The following is an 18,181-nucleotide window of genomic DNA, read 5'->3' as shown; positions in this document are numbered from 1 at the left end:
AAAGATGAAAGTTTCTGAAATGATAATAATATTGTTGTTAAACGTTACGGTATTATGGTCGTGTATGGGATCGCAATAGCCACGGTAGCCGCGTGCTTCGGATAACCTCCGGAGTACGGAGCCTCGAGGTCTTGGGGATTCCAGTGTTAGCAGGCCCCCAGATGACGCACGCGTACATTTCTATATGTTTTCGCAACAATGAAAGGGCTGTCGCGGTGTGCCATGACAGTTGCGTGGGGGGATGAACGGAGAAGGGGTTCAACTACATAAAGCGAAACCCCATGGACACCAACACCCATTGGTAAAACGTACCAATTACCAAATTTATTAACAACAAACGGTCTGGTTGTCTGGCATTTGTCCGGGTCGAACTTCTCCTGAAGACGGCGCGTTATCAGCAGTGAAACAATACGTGTTTCAGGCTGGTATTGAGATAGTTGCTATTTGTCGTCCAAGTGTTTCGAATTAACTATTACAACTTCAATTGTTGAGATGGCCGCCGTTGCTGCAGCACAGAAGAATCGCGAAATGTTCGCTATCAAAAAATCTTATAGCGTCGAGGTAAGATTATTTGTTTATCTATTTTCTTTTTATTTACGAAAATTGTTTATATCATATATTGGAAAGGCGTGCTCTTTTATGAATTATTAGTTGTTTAATTAAGAAACAAAAGGGTCAACATAAGTAGCGTTAAATGTAAGGGTTGTCGGTCATTTTATTGTTTTAACAAACTTTTATCATTTAACCAAGTGAAAGTATTTAAATTTTTATATTATCACAAACTTGTAACTAAAATACGTTTTATTAGAAGAAAATGTAACAATTTTTCCATTTTCTCATATGAATTAGCCTATGTTTAGTTTCTACAGTTTCGCTTTAAGTAACTTACTTCATTTAAAGGTGGAGGTAAATTCTCTTTGTAACCAATAAATTTCCATTTTCAAGTGAAGCTTTTAGTTAGTTTTATTAATATTAGAAATTCTGATTGAATTTAGTTTATTTTCCAAAAATTGAGCAATTTTCTCTTTTATTAATAAATAATGTGGCAAGAAGAATACATATTTTGGAATTTTTCACCAGCTTTTTTGTATTGGTTCAGTAGCTTCATATGTTTCAACAATAACCATTATTATATAAGTAACAAAATTTTAGTAGGTATTTCTTCTAAGTGTATAAAACATAAACATTTAAAAAAATAGAAAATGGTTTATAAGTGTTGTCCTACATTGTACATACATGTATATTACAATAATATTGTATGAGGCCTTCAATTCATATACTCACAGTAAATATCGATTGTAATAGCTGGTGTAATAGTATGACAATGAGTTGTTAATTACTTATATGAACATAAACTAAGAATAACAGGTATATTGCCGCGTTTTGTTTCCTTTTACCATTTTACATCGACGAACTATTAATGTGTTCTATCCTATATCAAGTTCAGCGCGATGCGATGCGACGGGACGCGGCGAGATAGTTGTTTTTTATTTTTTTTGACAATCATTAGTGTTGTCAATTAGGAAATACAAGTGTTTAATTCCTTAATTGTATTTAAATTAGGTATCCATGTAGTACAATTACATTATAGTATCTAATAACCGTTTTTGGTAAATCCCACGTCAGCAAACGCAACCAAAGACAATTATTTGAAAAATATTAAAACAAGGTAGACTAAGAACCACGTTAAACTAACGTAGTGTAAAAGTTAGTTAGTGTTTCTAGTTATTGTTAGTTGTATGGGATTTTAGGAACGCTATTAAAAAAACATTTCAGTTGTAGGAATAGTAACGCATAGACGGATTTTGATTTGTTGTAATATAAAAGTGAAAAATTGTTTCTTCGATATAACTACAGAACCATATTATTCTTCCTTTGTTAGGATGTTCCTGCTTTAGAAGGATTATAGACTATATGACCACCTACAAAAGGGTGGAATAGGAACAAAAATCGAAAAGAAATCTACGAGATTAAGACCATTTTATATAATGTTTAAGATATAAAAAAATTTGATTAATTTTTTTTATAAAAGTTGTCATGGAAAGATGAAATTTGTAACTATAGCTACTTTTGTTATGAACCATTACAAAAATGATTTGGTAAATAATTAGTGATGTAGTAGAAAAATTTCACTAAATGATAGGATACGAAGTAAAAAAAATCTTAAACATGCACCAAGCAGGTGCAGGTACATCAAACGAAATAAAGATTTGGGATTAATGATGTGGTTATTTCAGTAAAGGTGAGTAGCCCCAATAATCACCGACATTTGGTGAACAGTACGAACAATATGATCGGTTACATAATTAGGAGAATTAATAACAAAATAAAACGCGGTAAGTGATACAAGAACGAATCGGCCTTCACGGTCGTTAATTCAAGCTCATAAATGTTTATGCCATACGTTCACAAACGAAATTGCAAGTTTGCGCAAATCGTTCGTGACATACACGCCGCACACTTGATCTTTGACAGCGACAACAACAAAAGCGGTCGATACCAATGATTTTTCTCATTTTTTGTTCGATTGAAAATGTTTCATGCCTCACGTAGCCTAGCACTCTCCGCCGCCGGTTCTGTGATCTTTAAAAGATTTATTTATCTGCGTGATTCGATTGCAAATCTTCGACTGTATCATCGGCACAATTTTATACTTATACAAAACGTTCAATAATGGAAACCTGTTCAGCTTAATGTGAACTAAATGTAAAACAAACGGCTGAGTAGACCTTCTGTCTCGTGCTTTATTAATTTAAAGACTGTATCTCTTAACACTTGGGTTAACTTAATCATATAAATCAGTTTTTTATCGACAGATTCTAAGACAGTTAAATTTTAAATCGAAAGATTTTAGTTTGGATTTTTGAACTTAGAAGAAACTTAAATGATTTCGGGATTTAGGTAGTATACTATATGATTAATTACAACTACAATTAAGTAGAAAGGAAAAGTAACCACTCAAATAAAATTACTTACCAAATCTATAAGATAGAGTCCCCACCATAAACTTGAAGCATCTGTAAAAGAGACGTTTGTATAGATCAGAAATGGTTTAGGCCAAATTGGTAATTGCAATAATCAAAATCTGATATACATATCTACATGTATTCAATTGATAAATTAATTAAAGAATTTCATCCAGTCTTAACACTTTATTCATTACCCATTGATAATAAGTTTAAGAAAGTCCTTGACTGTGGAAAAAATTATATAATTTAACCAAAACGATATTGAAGATGCTTAAAAAAAAAAACGTAAAACGTAAACTGAGTTAGTTGACCATGAATTTGATTCAATGATCAGCTGTAGTTGGACCTAACAATGATCAACATTTTTCTGTTTGTCATTATCCATAGGCACCGAATGTCTTAAATTTAGAACATTTTGGATTATTGCCACATTAGGAATTTGACCATGCGTTATTTGTTTCATTTTATTGTCTAATAATCTAAACGTTTTATTACAACCCTTAACTGCGTCCATAAGCATTTTCTGTATCATACTTGAAGTCCATAAANTGAAATCGAATAGTAGTGAACTTGTAGAAGTTCGCATGCTTGACAGACACCAGACATAGTTGACCTTCCGTTTCATTCTCACCATGAACATTTACGTGTTTATAGTAGACATTATTTTATGGGTTCATCATGGTTCTTTTTGGATTCAATGTCACCTATTTAAAATTTTGATCTACTTATTTCCTTTAATTTTTTTTCTACTTGGTTGACTGATAATGTGCCAATTTCCTTTCTTTTTATGGAGTTTACTTTTAGAACTTTGAGATCTAAAAGGAATTATGTCTTTTGCAGAACGGATATCCTGCTAGAAGACGGTCTTTAGTGGATGACGCTCGTTTCGAAACTTTGGTGGTGAAGCAGACAAAGCAGACCGTCTTGGACGAAGCGAGACTTAGAGCTAATGGTAAGATTATTTTATTTATTCTTTTTATTAGCGCATGTCTACTCATGTTAGAGGATGTAATTAGATGTTTTTAATATTTGTTTAAATCAAAGTAAAGATTTAAGGGTCGTAAGTTCAGAAATCTCTTCGGCTACTAACAGATTTGATTATATAATGTAGATTTTAGCATAACGTTGCACCAAACCAAACAATAAAGTATGTAAAGGATGTTTATAAAAATATTTAAACCAAAAGGTAACTTTAGGGTGGTTTGGGTGTGAATTAGCAAATATAAATCGTAATAAATATTAGCGATCCAATCGGAAACAATAACCTTTTAAAATAGCCTAAAATCACGCTTTTTTAAACATGTCAAAAACTATTATTTCTGCTTTGATTTTTCAAAAATTATAAAGCTATTTAATCAATTTATTAATCAATCTCAATGTGAAGTCCACAGGTAGTTTAAAATAACATGAACCTTCGTGTTCATATACATGCACTTTGCTCTACAAGTAGGGATAAAGCTCCAAGTAACTATAAAAAGCGATAGCAAATGTTTTTAAGAGATAAAAACGTAGAAACCATTGAATGGGTGGAGTTCTGGCATTGTGCAATTCAAGGCCAAGGTTCATGTCATTCTAAATTGCCTCTATCTAATGTTACCCTTACTTTTAATACATATATATGACCTACGTGTATAAGAAACCCATATATCATATTTTATTATTATGTACATGCCTACCATAAATTTCCTGTTATTACTTCATAAGCGTTTGATTTCGCTTTTTATTTTTGATTACTTTATGGTTATTTGAAATATCGAAATAATTATATTGCCAGCGTTATATATCTATAGTTGAAATTAATTCGAGAAAAATCTCAAGTATTTTCATATCAGCTATTCTTTTAATCAAATACTTGCTTGAAATAAATGTTTTCTAAATAATAAGCTTTTAAAATAGAATTTACTATTTTTTATTCGTAAAATTTTTGTATTTTTACTGTAAAACTTATACAAAACTAATATAGGAAAGAGCAGGTGCTATAAACTGACAATATTCATATAGAACAATACCCTACATGTTACGTAATTAAAAGAATCTTTCTTATTTTGATTAGTAATTTTGTAGCGACTGCTCAAGTATGCTGTAAAAATAATAATAAAAATAGCAGAATCGTTTCAAAAAAAAAAACTGTACTCAGTATTAGGTCAAGGTATTCACTATTTTCAAAATATTTGTGTTACAAACAGAACTATTTCAGTCTGGTCGATATGTTTTCGACACCAAGATATTCTGGAGAATCCAGCATAGGCATATTTCATTTCATGCAATTATCAGAGTGACATAGTCCTTTGAAAAATCAACGATATACAGGAAAATTCGTACAAACTTTTTCAGCCATATTTTAATATGAATCACAGTAGATACTTGTACCATTAACGTACTAAAATGTCTCATTCAATTGCTTTAAAGTTTTAAGGGTAAAAACAATACCTCGACACTGTTATCAATTTTCTACCTTAATCATATAAAATCATTTCAAAAACACATTATTATTTTTACCGACTTAATAACATTGAAATTTGTAAACCTTGTTATGTAAGTAATTGGTAACCTAAAGCTTTTTTCAAAAATGTGCAAAAATTATATTCACACAAAACTGCTAAAAAAGTCACATTCTATAAAACTATATAGATAATATTTATTGTTAGAATGTAAGTTACCGTTTTTTTTTATTGTACCTTCATATGTAAATAATTTGTCTACTGCAAACAAGTAATACGTTATTTTCTAATTAGCACTCGCGTTATTGCAAAAGTAATTATTAATTACGATAAAGACAGTACAGTTATTGTATAAGGGCTTGAACTGTAAAGTAATAAATAAAAATTCCATGAACGTGGAAATTCCATACCTGCATAAACGAGTAATTTTGCAATAGAAACATTTCCCATTCGCACGACAAAAAAATACATATTATAAAAAAACGGACCGAACCCCTCTCAAACCAGCGAAGTATTTCTGGACAAAAGCCAATTATCGTAATTACTTACGTTAAAATTAAAAAATGCCACTGTATCATGGCCAGGGAACGCATTTTGCTTCGGGCATTTGAAATGGTATCGTAACCTTGCTATTAGATAGATGTAAACGGTTGTAAGAGACCTAATACTCCACATCTACTACTTACCGATCAGGGTCAACTGAAATTGTTACTTTGAGACATATTTTTATCTGACACTTGACGCTTTACTACAATCATACGATTAAATAAATAAATCATTAACATATTGTGTGCTTTGGGAGCGATTCAGTTTCAACCGTTCGTATACGGCTAAATGGGAGAACTGTTACTCATTGTCAGTAACTGGCAATGAGAAGTATTTAATATTAAGCATCCGCCTTTATAACCCCGTTGGCTAATCATAAGTACGATTAAATAAATATCATTCACGTATTGTAGGCTTTGGGTCCGCTTCACTTCCAAACCTTCAGTGATGGCTAAATAAGAAAATTATTACTCAGAGGCCGGTTCAATATAGACGTTACAACATTTAAATTTTTTAGTAGACTTTAATAAAATGGAATTTCACCTTAAATAAAAGAATTTTTAGCGTAAATTTGATGATGATATTATTATGTAATAATAATTATCATGTTTTTACTATGAATTTCCAATAGAAATTACTCGAGGTGTTTGTTTATACATGTGTTGTGGTAATCACGGATTTAAATTTTTAAATTACTTAAGATACCGGATATTTGAAAGGGAGATTGGTAACAAATAAGTTGTTTGATAATCAATAATTGGGTGGCGATTAGAATGCTTTGTACAATACTTATTTTTTACCCTATTATCTTATCAAAATACTAACCTATCGTTTTAATGTTAATATTATTTAAAGGCTATCATTAAAAAATCGTTATAAGTGAACTAATTTTGTTTCGTAAGTGTCAAATTTACGACATTGTTAATTAATACGACCTGTAGGGTATTCAGATAAATAAATATTTTCGGGAGGCTTAAATGGTACGTTAAAAAAATACTTTTTAAATTCTTAAAGGTCACGTTAAGTACACGACAAGAAAACATTAGACAAATTGAAAAAGATTACGATATATTTATAGTAGACATTATTTTATGGGTTCATCATGGTTCTTTTTGGATTCAATGTCACCTATTTAAAATTTTGATCTACTTATTTCCTTTAATTTTTTTTCTACTTGGTTGACTGATAATGTGCCAATTTCCTTTCTTTTTATGGAGTTTACTTTTAGAACTTTGAGATCTAAAAGGAATTATGTCTTTTGCAGAACGGATATCCTGCTAGAAGACGGTCTTTAGTGGATGACGCTCGTTTCGAAACTTTGGTGGTGAAGCAGACAAAGCAGACCGTCTTGGACGAAGCGAGACTTAGAGCTAATGGTAAGATTATTTTATTTATTCTTTTTATTAGCGCATGTCTACTCATGTTAGAGGATGTAATTAGATGTTTTTAATATTTGTTTAAATCAAAGTAAAGATTTAAGGGTCGTAAGTTCAGAAATCTCTTCGGCTACTAACAGATTTGATTATATAATGTAGATTTTAGCATAACGTTGCACCAAACCAAACAATAAAGTATGTAAAGGATGTTTATAAAAATATTTAAACCAAAAGGTAACTTTAGGGTGGTTTGGGTGTGAATTAGCAAATATAAATCGTAATAAATATTAGCGATCCAATCGGAAACAATAACCTTTTAAAATAGCCTAAAATCACGCTTTTTTAAACATGTCAAAAACTATTATTTCTGCTTTGATTTTTCAAAAATTATAAAGCTATTTAATCAATTTATTAATCAATCTCAATGTGAAGTCCACAGGTAGTTTAAAATAACATGAACCTTCGTGTTCATATACATGCACTTTGCTCTACAAGTAGGGATAAAGCTCCAAGTAACTATAAAAAGCGATAGCAAATGTTTTTAAGAGATAAAAACGTAGAAACCATTGAATGGGTGGAGTTCTGGCATTGTGCAATTCAAGGCCAAGGTTCATGTCATTCTAAATTGCCTCTATCTAATGTTACCCTTACTTTTAATACATATATATGACCTACGTGTATAAGAAACCCATATATCATATTTTATTATTATGTACATGCCTACCATAAATTTCCTGTTATTACTTCATAAGCGTTTGATTTCGCTTTTTATTTTTGATTACTTTATGGTTATTTGAAATATCGAAATAATTATATTGCCAGCGTTATATATCTATAGTTGAAATTAATTCGAGAAAAATCTCAAGTATTTTCATATCAGCTATTCGTTGTCAATTTTCAACTTTTTAAATAATTAAACAACCTTAATTAGTTTATATCATAATTTATTATATAAAAACTAATCAATCGATATGATTAATTGGAGAAAGTGGATTATTAGTTTGTTGCCGTTCTAAACGAAGGTCAATCGAAGTGATAATAGTACATACATGTAATAGTTATAATTAAAATGTTCAATGCATGTTATTACAGTTTTGTTGAGTATCTATTGCATGCGCATTATTAAGTGTTTGCATGATTAATGTTGTAGATTCGAGCCTTGAACCTGAACCTGAATTTGATGCACAAAAGGATTCAAAACATGACGACAAAAACGAAGGTGAGTGCAACAATTGATACGTGAATCATCAGTTATCAACAATGTTGATGTAAGGTGTACTATTTACTGGTTTATTTATTAAGTTAGTGATTTTTAAATTTATATTGGAAACAAAGGTAGAAACTGAGATATTTATGTAGCGTTAGCTCAATTTAAATTCACTAATACAAAATTCCAGATTGGAATACATTTCAAACGAATAAATAATTGAAAAAAATGTGCTATAAAACAAAAAGTAATTACATTATTTTACCAATTCTCATTTTAAATTACAATTTTTTAATTTTAAATTAAACTCTTACCAAATTACGACTTTCTTGTGACATTATGTATTAATTGCCGTTTCAAAAGGAGAAACTAACTTTTCGTCAAATGAAATTAGTATTTGACGAAGAGCATCAAATTTCTGACTCAATTATGGTAGCAAAGTTGTCAAAATTTTCTACGATTACGTGCACTTTTCAGTTGATAATTCGATTGATGTAAAAGCAGGTCATTTAACAAAGAGCCCTGTGGAATCGGAATTTCCGGTCTGAACGTTAAAAGTCAATTTCAAGTCCATTTGGTTGGAAGCGTCGCGTAGTGTGGAGGTTGGCGAATAAAAGAGCAGCTAAAATATGACACTTAAATTTATTACCGAGATTTTATTTCGAGATTTGATCCGAGAGAACAATATCGTTTTCTTTTTCCAGATAGCGGACTTACTGAGGAAGAAGTGGTTTTGGGTAATGCAGTGAGCGAAAATCCGGATGCCATTCAGCAAGCCGCTTTAGTCCTTCGTCTGCGGGAGGGCATGAATTCTTTATCCCGTGTACTTAAGACCATTGAGAAGTTCCAAGGCTCGGTCGGTCACCTTGAGACGCGACCCAATAAAAATGACAAAAACGAACTGGACGTTTTTGTCAGTATTACCATGACTCGTCAGAATTTGCTGCAGCTCATCAAAAATTTCAGACAGTCGTCTTCTTTGGGAAGCGTTTCTCTTTTGGGCGAGGACAATATTTCTGTGAAGAACCCGTGGTTCCCCAGACATGCCAGTGACCTGGACAATTGCAACCATTTAATGACCAAGTATGAACCCGATTTGGACATGAATCATCCAGGATTTGCCGATAAAGAATACAGAGCTCGTCGAAAAGAAATTGCAGAAATTGCTTTCAAATACAAATAGTAAGTATAACAATCCATTTTCGTCATTATAGGATCGTTAGACCTAAGACTGGTTGGACACGCACCTCCACCTTTTCCTAGCCTGAGCTAATCTTCACGTTTCTTTAAAACTGGGACATCTCACATCCTTCAGTATTTCTAAACAGTAATCTGTAATCTAGGTCTAATAGGTCTTTTAGCTATCCCTTCATGCCTGAGAAGGTGTCCTACTAACCCGAGATAAAAATGTTCAGTCTCTCAGAGTCTCTGAAAGCAAGACTCGAGTCTCCGTCTCCCATCGAGCCTCTCTGGTGTCTCTGAGAAAGACTGTCGAGAGACTGCTAAAAAACTGTTTAGCGTCTCTGAATGAGAGACTCGAATCGCTCATGGAGAGATCTTCATTTCGTATCCAGTCTCTGAACGAGAGACTCGAATCTCTCAATAAGTGGTGTCTAGATAGACATGGTTAAAAAGTTCAACATATTTCAGAGATCCCAGTCTTTCTACGAGAGACTCGAGTCTCTCAATTTTTCGGTTTTATTCATTCAGTCTCTCTGTGAGAGACTCGAATCTCTGAATTAACAATTTTATCGTTCGAGTTTCTCATACAGAGACTGTGAGAGATCCATAAAAACATTTAGGCAATAACGCTCTCAGAGATGCTTAAAGACTGAGAGACTGGAGAGAGACTGAAAAATTTTGTCTAGGGAACCTATCTCTTAACTTCCATGGTTCCTTCTGTTCTCCTACTCTTTCTATTACCTCTGCATTTCTAACCTTCTCTATCTACGGTATCCTCATCATTCGCCTGTAACAGCACATTTCGGAAAATTTTAACCTTTTCTTTCCCGCCATGTTCGTCGTCCATTTTTCGCACCCGTACATCTTTTTCGAAACCGCTCGCGAGCATAGAAGTGACAAAACCAATAGAATTTCGATATATAAACCTGGAATTGCCGAAAACGAATACGGACAAATATTAACAGTTTTTATTCTTCTTATTCTTCTTGCTCCACAATAATTCATTCAAACTTAATTGTGATATTAAATTGATTTATGAAGTACAAAAGTGACCTACGTATGTCGAATAAAATTATTAAAAAATGGGCTTGCCACTAGCATGTTCCGTCCTTATTCTATGCAGTAAATGTGCCTACCGGAAATAGTATACGTATGTATAGAAAATTTATGAAATCGAATAGTAGTGAACTTGTAGAAGTTCGCATGCTTGACAGACACCAGACATAGTTGACCTTCCGTTTCATTCTCACCATGAACATTTACGTGTATGACCTTCTCACAGTGCCCTACACCGATGTATTTTATTGTTATTGATTATAACTGATGGACCATAAAAATCAAATAATTTACTATATGGATTTAGTGACAGACAACTTGAATGAGGAAATTTTTAATACATAATAGTTTTAAACGGAGCGAATGTGGGTCACTAAATGTGTTCTAGCTCGAGTACTTGACAATCAGTCATACCCGCACCTTTATCATTTCGAATTAACACAAAACTTTTCTCATTCATTTCAATGAAAATTCCAGTTATTTACGTGCACGATTTTCTATCAGATCTCATTAGAATTTAAACCTCGATGTCAATTTGACTTAAACTTGCTACTTCCGAATTCTTAATAGTTGATACGATTTCGTTATCATCATCATACGGTCGTCGGTTCTATGACTGGTTGGACACGCACCTTCACTTTTCTCTATCCTGAGCTAATCTTCCCGTTTCCCCAAAATTAGAACGACCCACATCCTTAACTATTTGCGAACGGTAATCTAATCTAGGTCTACCTCTACTCCTTTTAATTCCTGTTTCTGCCTCTGACTAGACCTTCATGCTTGAGAAGACGTCCTACCAACCTATTTTGCCTATTTCTTATTGACTTCCATAGAGTCCTCTGTTCTCTAATTCTTTTTAATACCTCTTCATTTCTAACCTTCTCCATCCACGGTATCCTCATCATTCGCCTTTAACACCACATCAAACGTTTCTAACCTTTTCTTTTATGTCGCGCCCACCGTTCATGTTTCGCACCTATATGGCATCACGCTCATATATACATACATCTTCAATAAACTTTTTCGAATTTCTAAATTAATCGTTCGCGAGCATAGAAGTGACTGTTTTTTATTGAAGTCCACCGGACTCTGTGCTATCCTCTGCTTTATATCCCTACTACTCCTTCCATCCTGACTAATCTGACTTCCTAGATACCTAAAATCAGGCACTTCTTCTAATCTTTTGTCTCCTATCTTTTATATTCGCTCTTTCCCTACTTTTTCTTCCCGAGCATACCAGTATTTTTGTTTTACTTTTATTTATTTTCATACAGTACTGTTTTGTCGATAGCGCTTCCATTTTATTTGAAGCTGCTTGTAACTCCTCCTTGCTAGATGCTGATAGTACTATATCATCTGAAAATCTAAGCGTGCTAACCCTTTGCCCTTCTATTTCTATCCCTACAGTTGTACTGTCTTTAATGATGTTAAACGGTTATTCGTCCCATATCTATACTAAAAATGTATGATGATCCGCTCTTCTTTTTTTTTAATTTTATCTAAAAGCTTAGAAAATAAATCGACTATAAATTAAAATTTTTATTTCAGTGGTGATCCAATTCCCCATGTTAATTACACCGAGACCGAAAACAAAACTTGGAAGTCGGTGTTCAACACTGTCCTTGAACTGATGCCGAAGCACGCCTGCATCGAGTATCGTCGCGTATTCAAACTCCTTCAGGAGGAGGACATATTCGTTCCTGATCGCATCCCGCAACTCGAAGAAATGTCTCAGTTTCTTCAGCGTCAAACCGGATTTACTCTTCGCCCAGCAGCTGGCCTGTTAACGGCTAGGGACTTTTTGGCCTCCCTCGCTTTCCGTATTTTCCAGAGCACTCAATACGTCCGACATGTCAACTCACCCTTCCACACCCCCGAACCGTAAGTTCGCTTTGATGAATTATTTCTCTTTTAAAGGTTTTTCTTGTTTCTGATTTCTGCAAAATTGTGGGCGTACAACTTCAGACTTAAATTCGTTATTATTATTGCAGTACCTATACTGGTAACACCCGTTCAATATGGAAAACTATTAACGATTCTAATGTAAGAGTATTAATGCACTGAGTTACACTATCTGTTCTAAGATATGCAGTATTTTTTCACGGTGAATATTAAGTGAGATATAAGCGAGTGAGAAATGAGTCGAATTTGAGAATAATAAGCGGAATCTGCGATTAAAGCCGTTTAAAATGCTAAACTCAGTGTACATGACGCAATTAGGTACTACTTGATTCACAATCAGTAAATTCGCCATTAATTTTTGGGGACGCCATCTAATTGCAAATGATAATGTACCTATGTTATTACTAGTTAAATTTGTTCAATATTTAAGACGCAGAATATTTTTTGGCGAGTATTAAGAGAGCCATATGCGAGTGAAAAATAAGTCGATTTTGAGTAATAATGAGTCGAAGGCAGGGACCATGATACGCGATTAAGTGTGAATGACGAAATCTCCGATAAAAGCTGAAACTGTACTGTTTAAAACACTAAACTGAGCTGTGGTATTCTTTCTACGCTTTTCTTTCTTCTTTCAATTTACTAATTAAACTAGAGCTGTTGCTGACAGAACGCCTACTTTTACTCACTATAGACGTTGTAGGGAATATCGTAAACATAGAAAAGAGATCTCAGGTAGGAATTGCAGCGGACACTTTTAGTATATTCTTATGCCAGCTAAAAGCGAGCGTATAAGACGTTGAAGACTGTGAATAACGGAATCTCTAATGAAGGCTAAAACTATGTAGTGTAAAAAACTGAGACTCGGTCTACAAAATGTATCTTCTATAAATCCAGTAAGTTCGCGATTAAGTCTTATCAAAGTCCTCCCAATTGAGAATAATAGTGTTAACATTTAAAAAACTTTTTTTAATGTCAATGGTACCTCTGTTCCGAAAGTGTTCGGAAAACCTTATTGGTGTCCAAATTTGCTCACACATTTATGTAATTAATTAAAGATTTCATCAATGTCGTCCGATTTTTGAAGTGCCGTTGCCGTTTCGAAATATTTCAAATTATTTAAACTTGTAATCGTATTTTCGCGAAATTTCTAAAGTAAAACGGTGTCAGACGACATGGCAAGTTCATTAACAACTGGTCCGTTCGAAATTTAATGACGACGCGGCGTATAATAGGAGTTTTAATCGAATTAGTTCATGGAGCACTTTGATGTCTCTCGGAGTAGATGATCGAAAAGCTTAATAGCCACTTATGTATATGTCAAAGGTACTCCATCAACGATAATGACCTGCCTACAGTTTTAATCGTTAACGTTTCCATACGACGTGGTGTACACAATATACGTAATCATATGTATATAAAATTAAATCGCGGTTTACTAAATAACAGTTTCAATAAGCAGAAATATAGAAATTACTTTTTAAGTATTTCAAATCCTCGAAAACTATTTAAACCTTGAATAACCTGTAGGTACTAAAAAGCATATACTTCTCTTTATTAAAGGTTCTTTATCACTACTAGACACTTATTGGAGCACCCTCTATTTTAGAATAGAGTAGGTACTCATCCCTTTCCGTTAATTTTGTATTAATCACATTGATTTCTTAGTGGGACCCAGTTTATGTGGAACTAAAATTATATTCCTGATCTCAGATCGGAACAAAATAAGACGGTCGTTTTCAGAGAACCTTTCTCATACTTTTTCCCCTTATAATTATCGATGTAAGGATTATCTAAAGTAGAAATAATCTTAAGATGATTTTCTTTTTATTTTAGGGATTGTATCCATGAACTTCTTGGACATATGCCGTTGCTCGCCGATCCCAGCTTTGCTCAATTCTCTCAGGAAATTGGCTTAGCATCCCTGGGAGCGTCTGACGCAGAAATTGAAAAGCTCTCAACGGTAAGTTCAACCAATTCTGTATCACTAGATCTTTTTCAAATTATGAACAGGAAGACGATTACTTACCTAAGATAATCCTCTTTAAAGTTAATGTTAAATGCTTCTTTTACCTATAATGATATTAAATTACACGTTCGAAGAGAACATTACCCTTGTAGATTAAGCCTAGCAAATTCTTTTTCTTTAGCGTTTCGTTCAAAAATATGTAAGTTTATGATGCTTGGGACGTTTGTTAGAGAGTGAGCGGCGTGGCCTAGTGGTTTAGATCACTGCTTAGCACCCGAGAGGACTCCGGTTCGGTTCCGGGTCTCTATCTATCCCTAGTTAAAGTTTTTCTGTGGTTTCTATGAATCACTTAGCAAAATTCTGGGGCAGTTATAATATCCTACAGGTCACTTTTCACTTCTCTGCTATCTTAATTTCTTACGTTTCATCTTCCTCTACCCAATCGCCACCCCTTCAGGTCCTTGAAGGAGAGTTAAGGGCAAATACTATCATTATGACTTTTTAAAGATTCAACAGAACGAAAAGCTGCTGTTTTCCAATTTTTTTTAAACTTTTTATATCTAACTGACATTGTAACTTCATTTTCAAATTGTAATTATAAATTGGTAGGCACTCATTAAGGAGACGGTACGTTAAACTTTCCATTAAAAAAACTTATAAATCGTTTATTTTTTTCTTTCCGATATTATAGTAAGCTGCCTTCAGCCAGTCAGTTTCGCAATTGTTTAGCGTTTGTGCAGCGAAAACATGCATTTTATTAGTTTTACTACCCAGTTTGCAGTCATGCATTACAGAACTTGACCATGGCCTAATAACGCACCCTCTGATCTGCACAATTAGAAATTCGACCGTGGCTGTAGTGTGCTTTGCCGTTACTGTCTGTCTTATTATTATTCACCGACATATCGATTTATCGATTAATTGGCTAGCTTCTGTTTACTCTGTATTTAACCTTTAATTACATACTTTAATGTATTACCTAATCCCTCTGTTATGCAAATTATGTAAATTACACTTAACTTCAACTAGGTAATAGTTTGCCTACATATTATATACTTATTACGTTACTGTAAGCTAAGAAGAAGATTCCAACATCATCATCATTAACTCCTCCTTGCTAGATGCTAATTCTGCTATATCATTTGCAAATCTAAGCATACAAATATTTTGCTAGTGCCTATCTATCCCTGTCTTTAATGATGTTGATCGCGTCTTCGATGTATAGATTAAAAAGTAGCGGCGACAGTGTGCATCCCTGTCTGACTCCCTTCCTAATATTTACTTCCCTACGTTGCATCCCTAGCTCTATAACTGCCTGTTGCTCTTTATACAAACTAAGCGTCACTCTTCTATCTCTGTAATTCATCCCTACATTTTTAAGTATATTTAATATCTTGTCCCATTTAACATTGTCAAAAAAATTTTCAAAACTACACATCCTATGTATGCACTCTTTCCTTTTTCTATCGTTTTCTCTATTATTACCCGTAAAGCTAAAATAGCCTCCCGCTTTCCTCTATTTCTTCTAAACCATTCTAAACAATTTTAGTCTCTCTCCAGTCTCTCAGAGTCTTTCAGCGTCTCTGAGAGCGTCTCTCACAGTTTTTCACAGTCTTTCAGTTATTGCCTAGGTGTTTTTATGGATCTCTCACAGTCTTTGTATGAGAGATTCGAACAATAAAATTGTTCACAGAGAGACTGAATGAATAAAACTGAAAAATGGAGAGACTCGAGTCTCTCGTAGAAAGACTGGGATCTCTGAAATATGTTGAACTTTGAAGAAAATTTTAACCATGTCTATCGAGACACCACTTATTGAGAGATTCTAGTCTCTCGTTTAGAGACTGGATACGAAATGAGGATCTCTCTATGAGCGACTCTAGTTTCTCGTTTAGAGACTGGATACGAAATGAGGATCTCTCTATGAGCGACTCTAGTCTCTCGTTCAGAGACGCTAAACAGTTCTTTTTTGACAGTCTCTCGACACCAGAGAGACTCGACGAGAGACGGAGACTCGAGTTTCGCTTTTAGAGACCCCGAAAGACTGAGCATTTTTATCTCGGGACATTATTACTTCTTTAAGACAAAGCTAAATACGTATTTTGAGTGTATAAAGAAGTATGATTAAAACCAAAATCACCCTTGAAGATGAGTTTTGAAGGCTTATGCTTGATTTCACATTTTCTACCGCTTCAGTTCACTTAAACGCTAAAACGACAAATTTCGAATATTTTGCTCCAGGTCTATTGGTTCACCGTCGAATTTGGGCTTTGCAAAGAAAACGGAGCTGTGAAGGCATACGGGGCTGGACTCCTGAGTGCTTATGGAGAACTTCTCCATGCCATGAGCGACAAGCCCGAACTGAGACCATTCGAACCAGCGACCACCGCTGTCCAACCTTATCAAGACCAAGAATACCAACCGATTTATTTCGTAGCCGAAAGTTTCGAAGATGCCAAAGATAAATTCAGACGCTGGGTCCAAAGCATGTCCAGACCGTTCGAAGTCAGATTCAACCCCCATACTGGTAGGGTGGAAGTGTTAGACACCGTCGACAAATTGCAATCTCTCATTCAACAACTCAGCACCGAAATTCTTCATCTGTCCAACGCAGTAAACAAATTCAAGTCGCGAGATTTGTAAATTAGTTCCTCCCTTCTTCTATATGTATGTATATCAAAAGAAAAAAAAAAACAGAAAAAGTTAGAAACAAATAACATCACTTGTATCATATGTTACCTTTTGCTGCCTACTTAGAGAATGACAGAGTAATTTGTTTGAACGAATGATATTGTGAGCATGAGTGAGATAGAACGTGATGGCTGCTATCTGTAGTATTGTGATCTCCATTTAAGTCTTGCACCACCTCCCTCCCTCCCCCGTAGAGTAGGACTATTCATTTTTATTTTGCACAACCCCGTATGTAATGAAAATTGTCTAGTAGCTTCAACCTCGACAGCTAGTTGCGTCAAAATAGGAAATAGTATTATATTTATTAATGTAAGTTTGTATTTAATTTGTGCTGTTTAAGATACACCTATATGTATAATGTCAGTATTGCAATTTATTGAATGATTTTCCCTTGTGTATTTTTGTTTTGCAAACGTTTTCAGAAGTATATAATATTCTCATTGTAAAGAAGTTAAATTGAAAATAATATCTATGTGAATAAACCATACGATGCTATTGAGGACCATTTTTTAAACTATTTTCTTATATTACAAATACAGGGTGTTTTTAAACTATGTGGCAAGCTTTAGGGGATGTTTTCTTGCTGTGATAGGTAATCGCATGGTGAGTAAAGCAGCGTAGTTAAAGCACAAAAAATTGTTTAAGAAAACCAGACGATTTTGTAATTGAAAGCCGGCCCTGGGTGTGATTTGGCAACGTATCAAGAAGTTGCGATAATAACTAAGGAACTGCATCGATGAACAATGTAAACAGTGACGGTTATGGAAAGACTAATGAAGTAAATATCAACAACTTACTACTACGCTATTACAGATAATAATCTTTGGACGCCCATTGCGACAATA

The 18,181-nt window shown here is 33.9% G+C and overlaps 1 protein-coding gene across 3 annotated transcripts; it reads left to right on the top strand.

Moving 5' to 3' along the window:
- The first annotated feature begins 274 nt into the window (after positions 1 to 274).
- On the top strand, positions 275 to 17,347 carry LOC108732435 (tyrosine 3-monooxygenase). Of its 3 annotated transcripts, XM_025981058.1 has the most exons (7): positions 275 to 561; positions 3,810 to 3,921; positions 8,483 to 8,551; positions 9,244 to 9,721; positions 12,326 to 12,658; positions 14,513 to 14,639; positions 16,887 to 17,347. In XM_025981058.1, exons 1-7 carry the CDS (start codon positions 493 to 495, stop codon positions 17,286 to 17,288), a joined length of 1,590 nt encoding a protein of 529 aa, XP_025836843.1. In that variant the 5' UTR covers positions 275 to 492; the 3' UTR covers positions 17,289 to 17,347. The 3 variants fall into 3 exon arrangements, with proteins under 3 accessions (XP_025836843.1, XP_025836844.1, XP_025836845.1); XM_025981059.1 differs by lacking the exon at positions 8,483 to 8,551; XM_025981060.1 differs by lacking the exons at positions 275 to 561; positions 3,810 to 3,921 and adding an exon at positions 7,212 to 7,332.
- The last annotated feature ends 834 nt before the right edge of the window (positions 17,348 to 18,181 follow it).

Source organism: Agrilus planipennis, unplaced genomic scaffold, assembly GCF_000699045.2.
Source record: "Agrilus planipennis isolate EAB-ADULT unplaced genomic scaffold, Apla_2.0 scaffold10, whole genome shotgun sequence".
NCBI classification, from domain to species: domain Eukaryota; kingdom Metazoa; phylum Arthropoda; class Insecta; order Coleoptera; family Buprestidae; genus Agrilus; species Agrilus planipennis.
The sequence above is the reverse complement of the archived record's forward strand: the minus strand, read 5'-3'. Positions and strand labels throughout refer to the sequence as shown.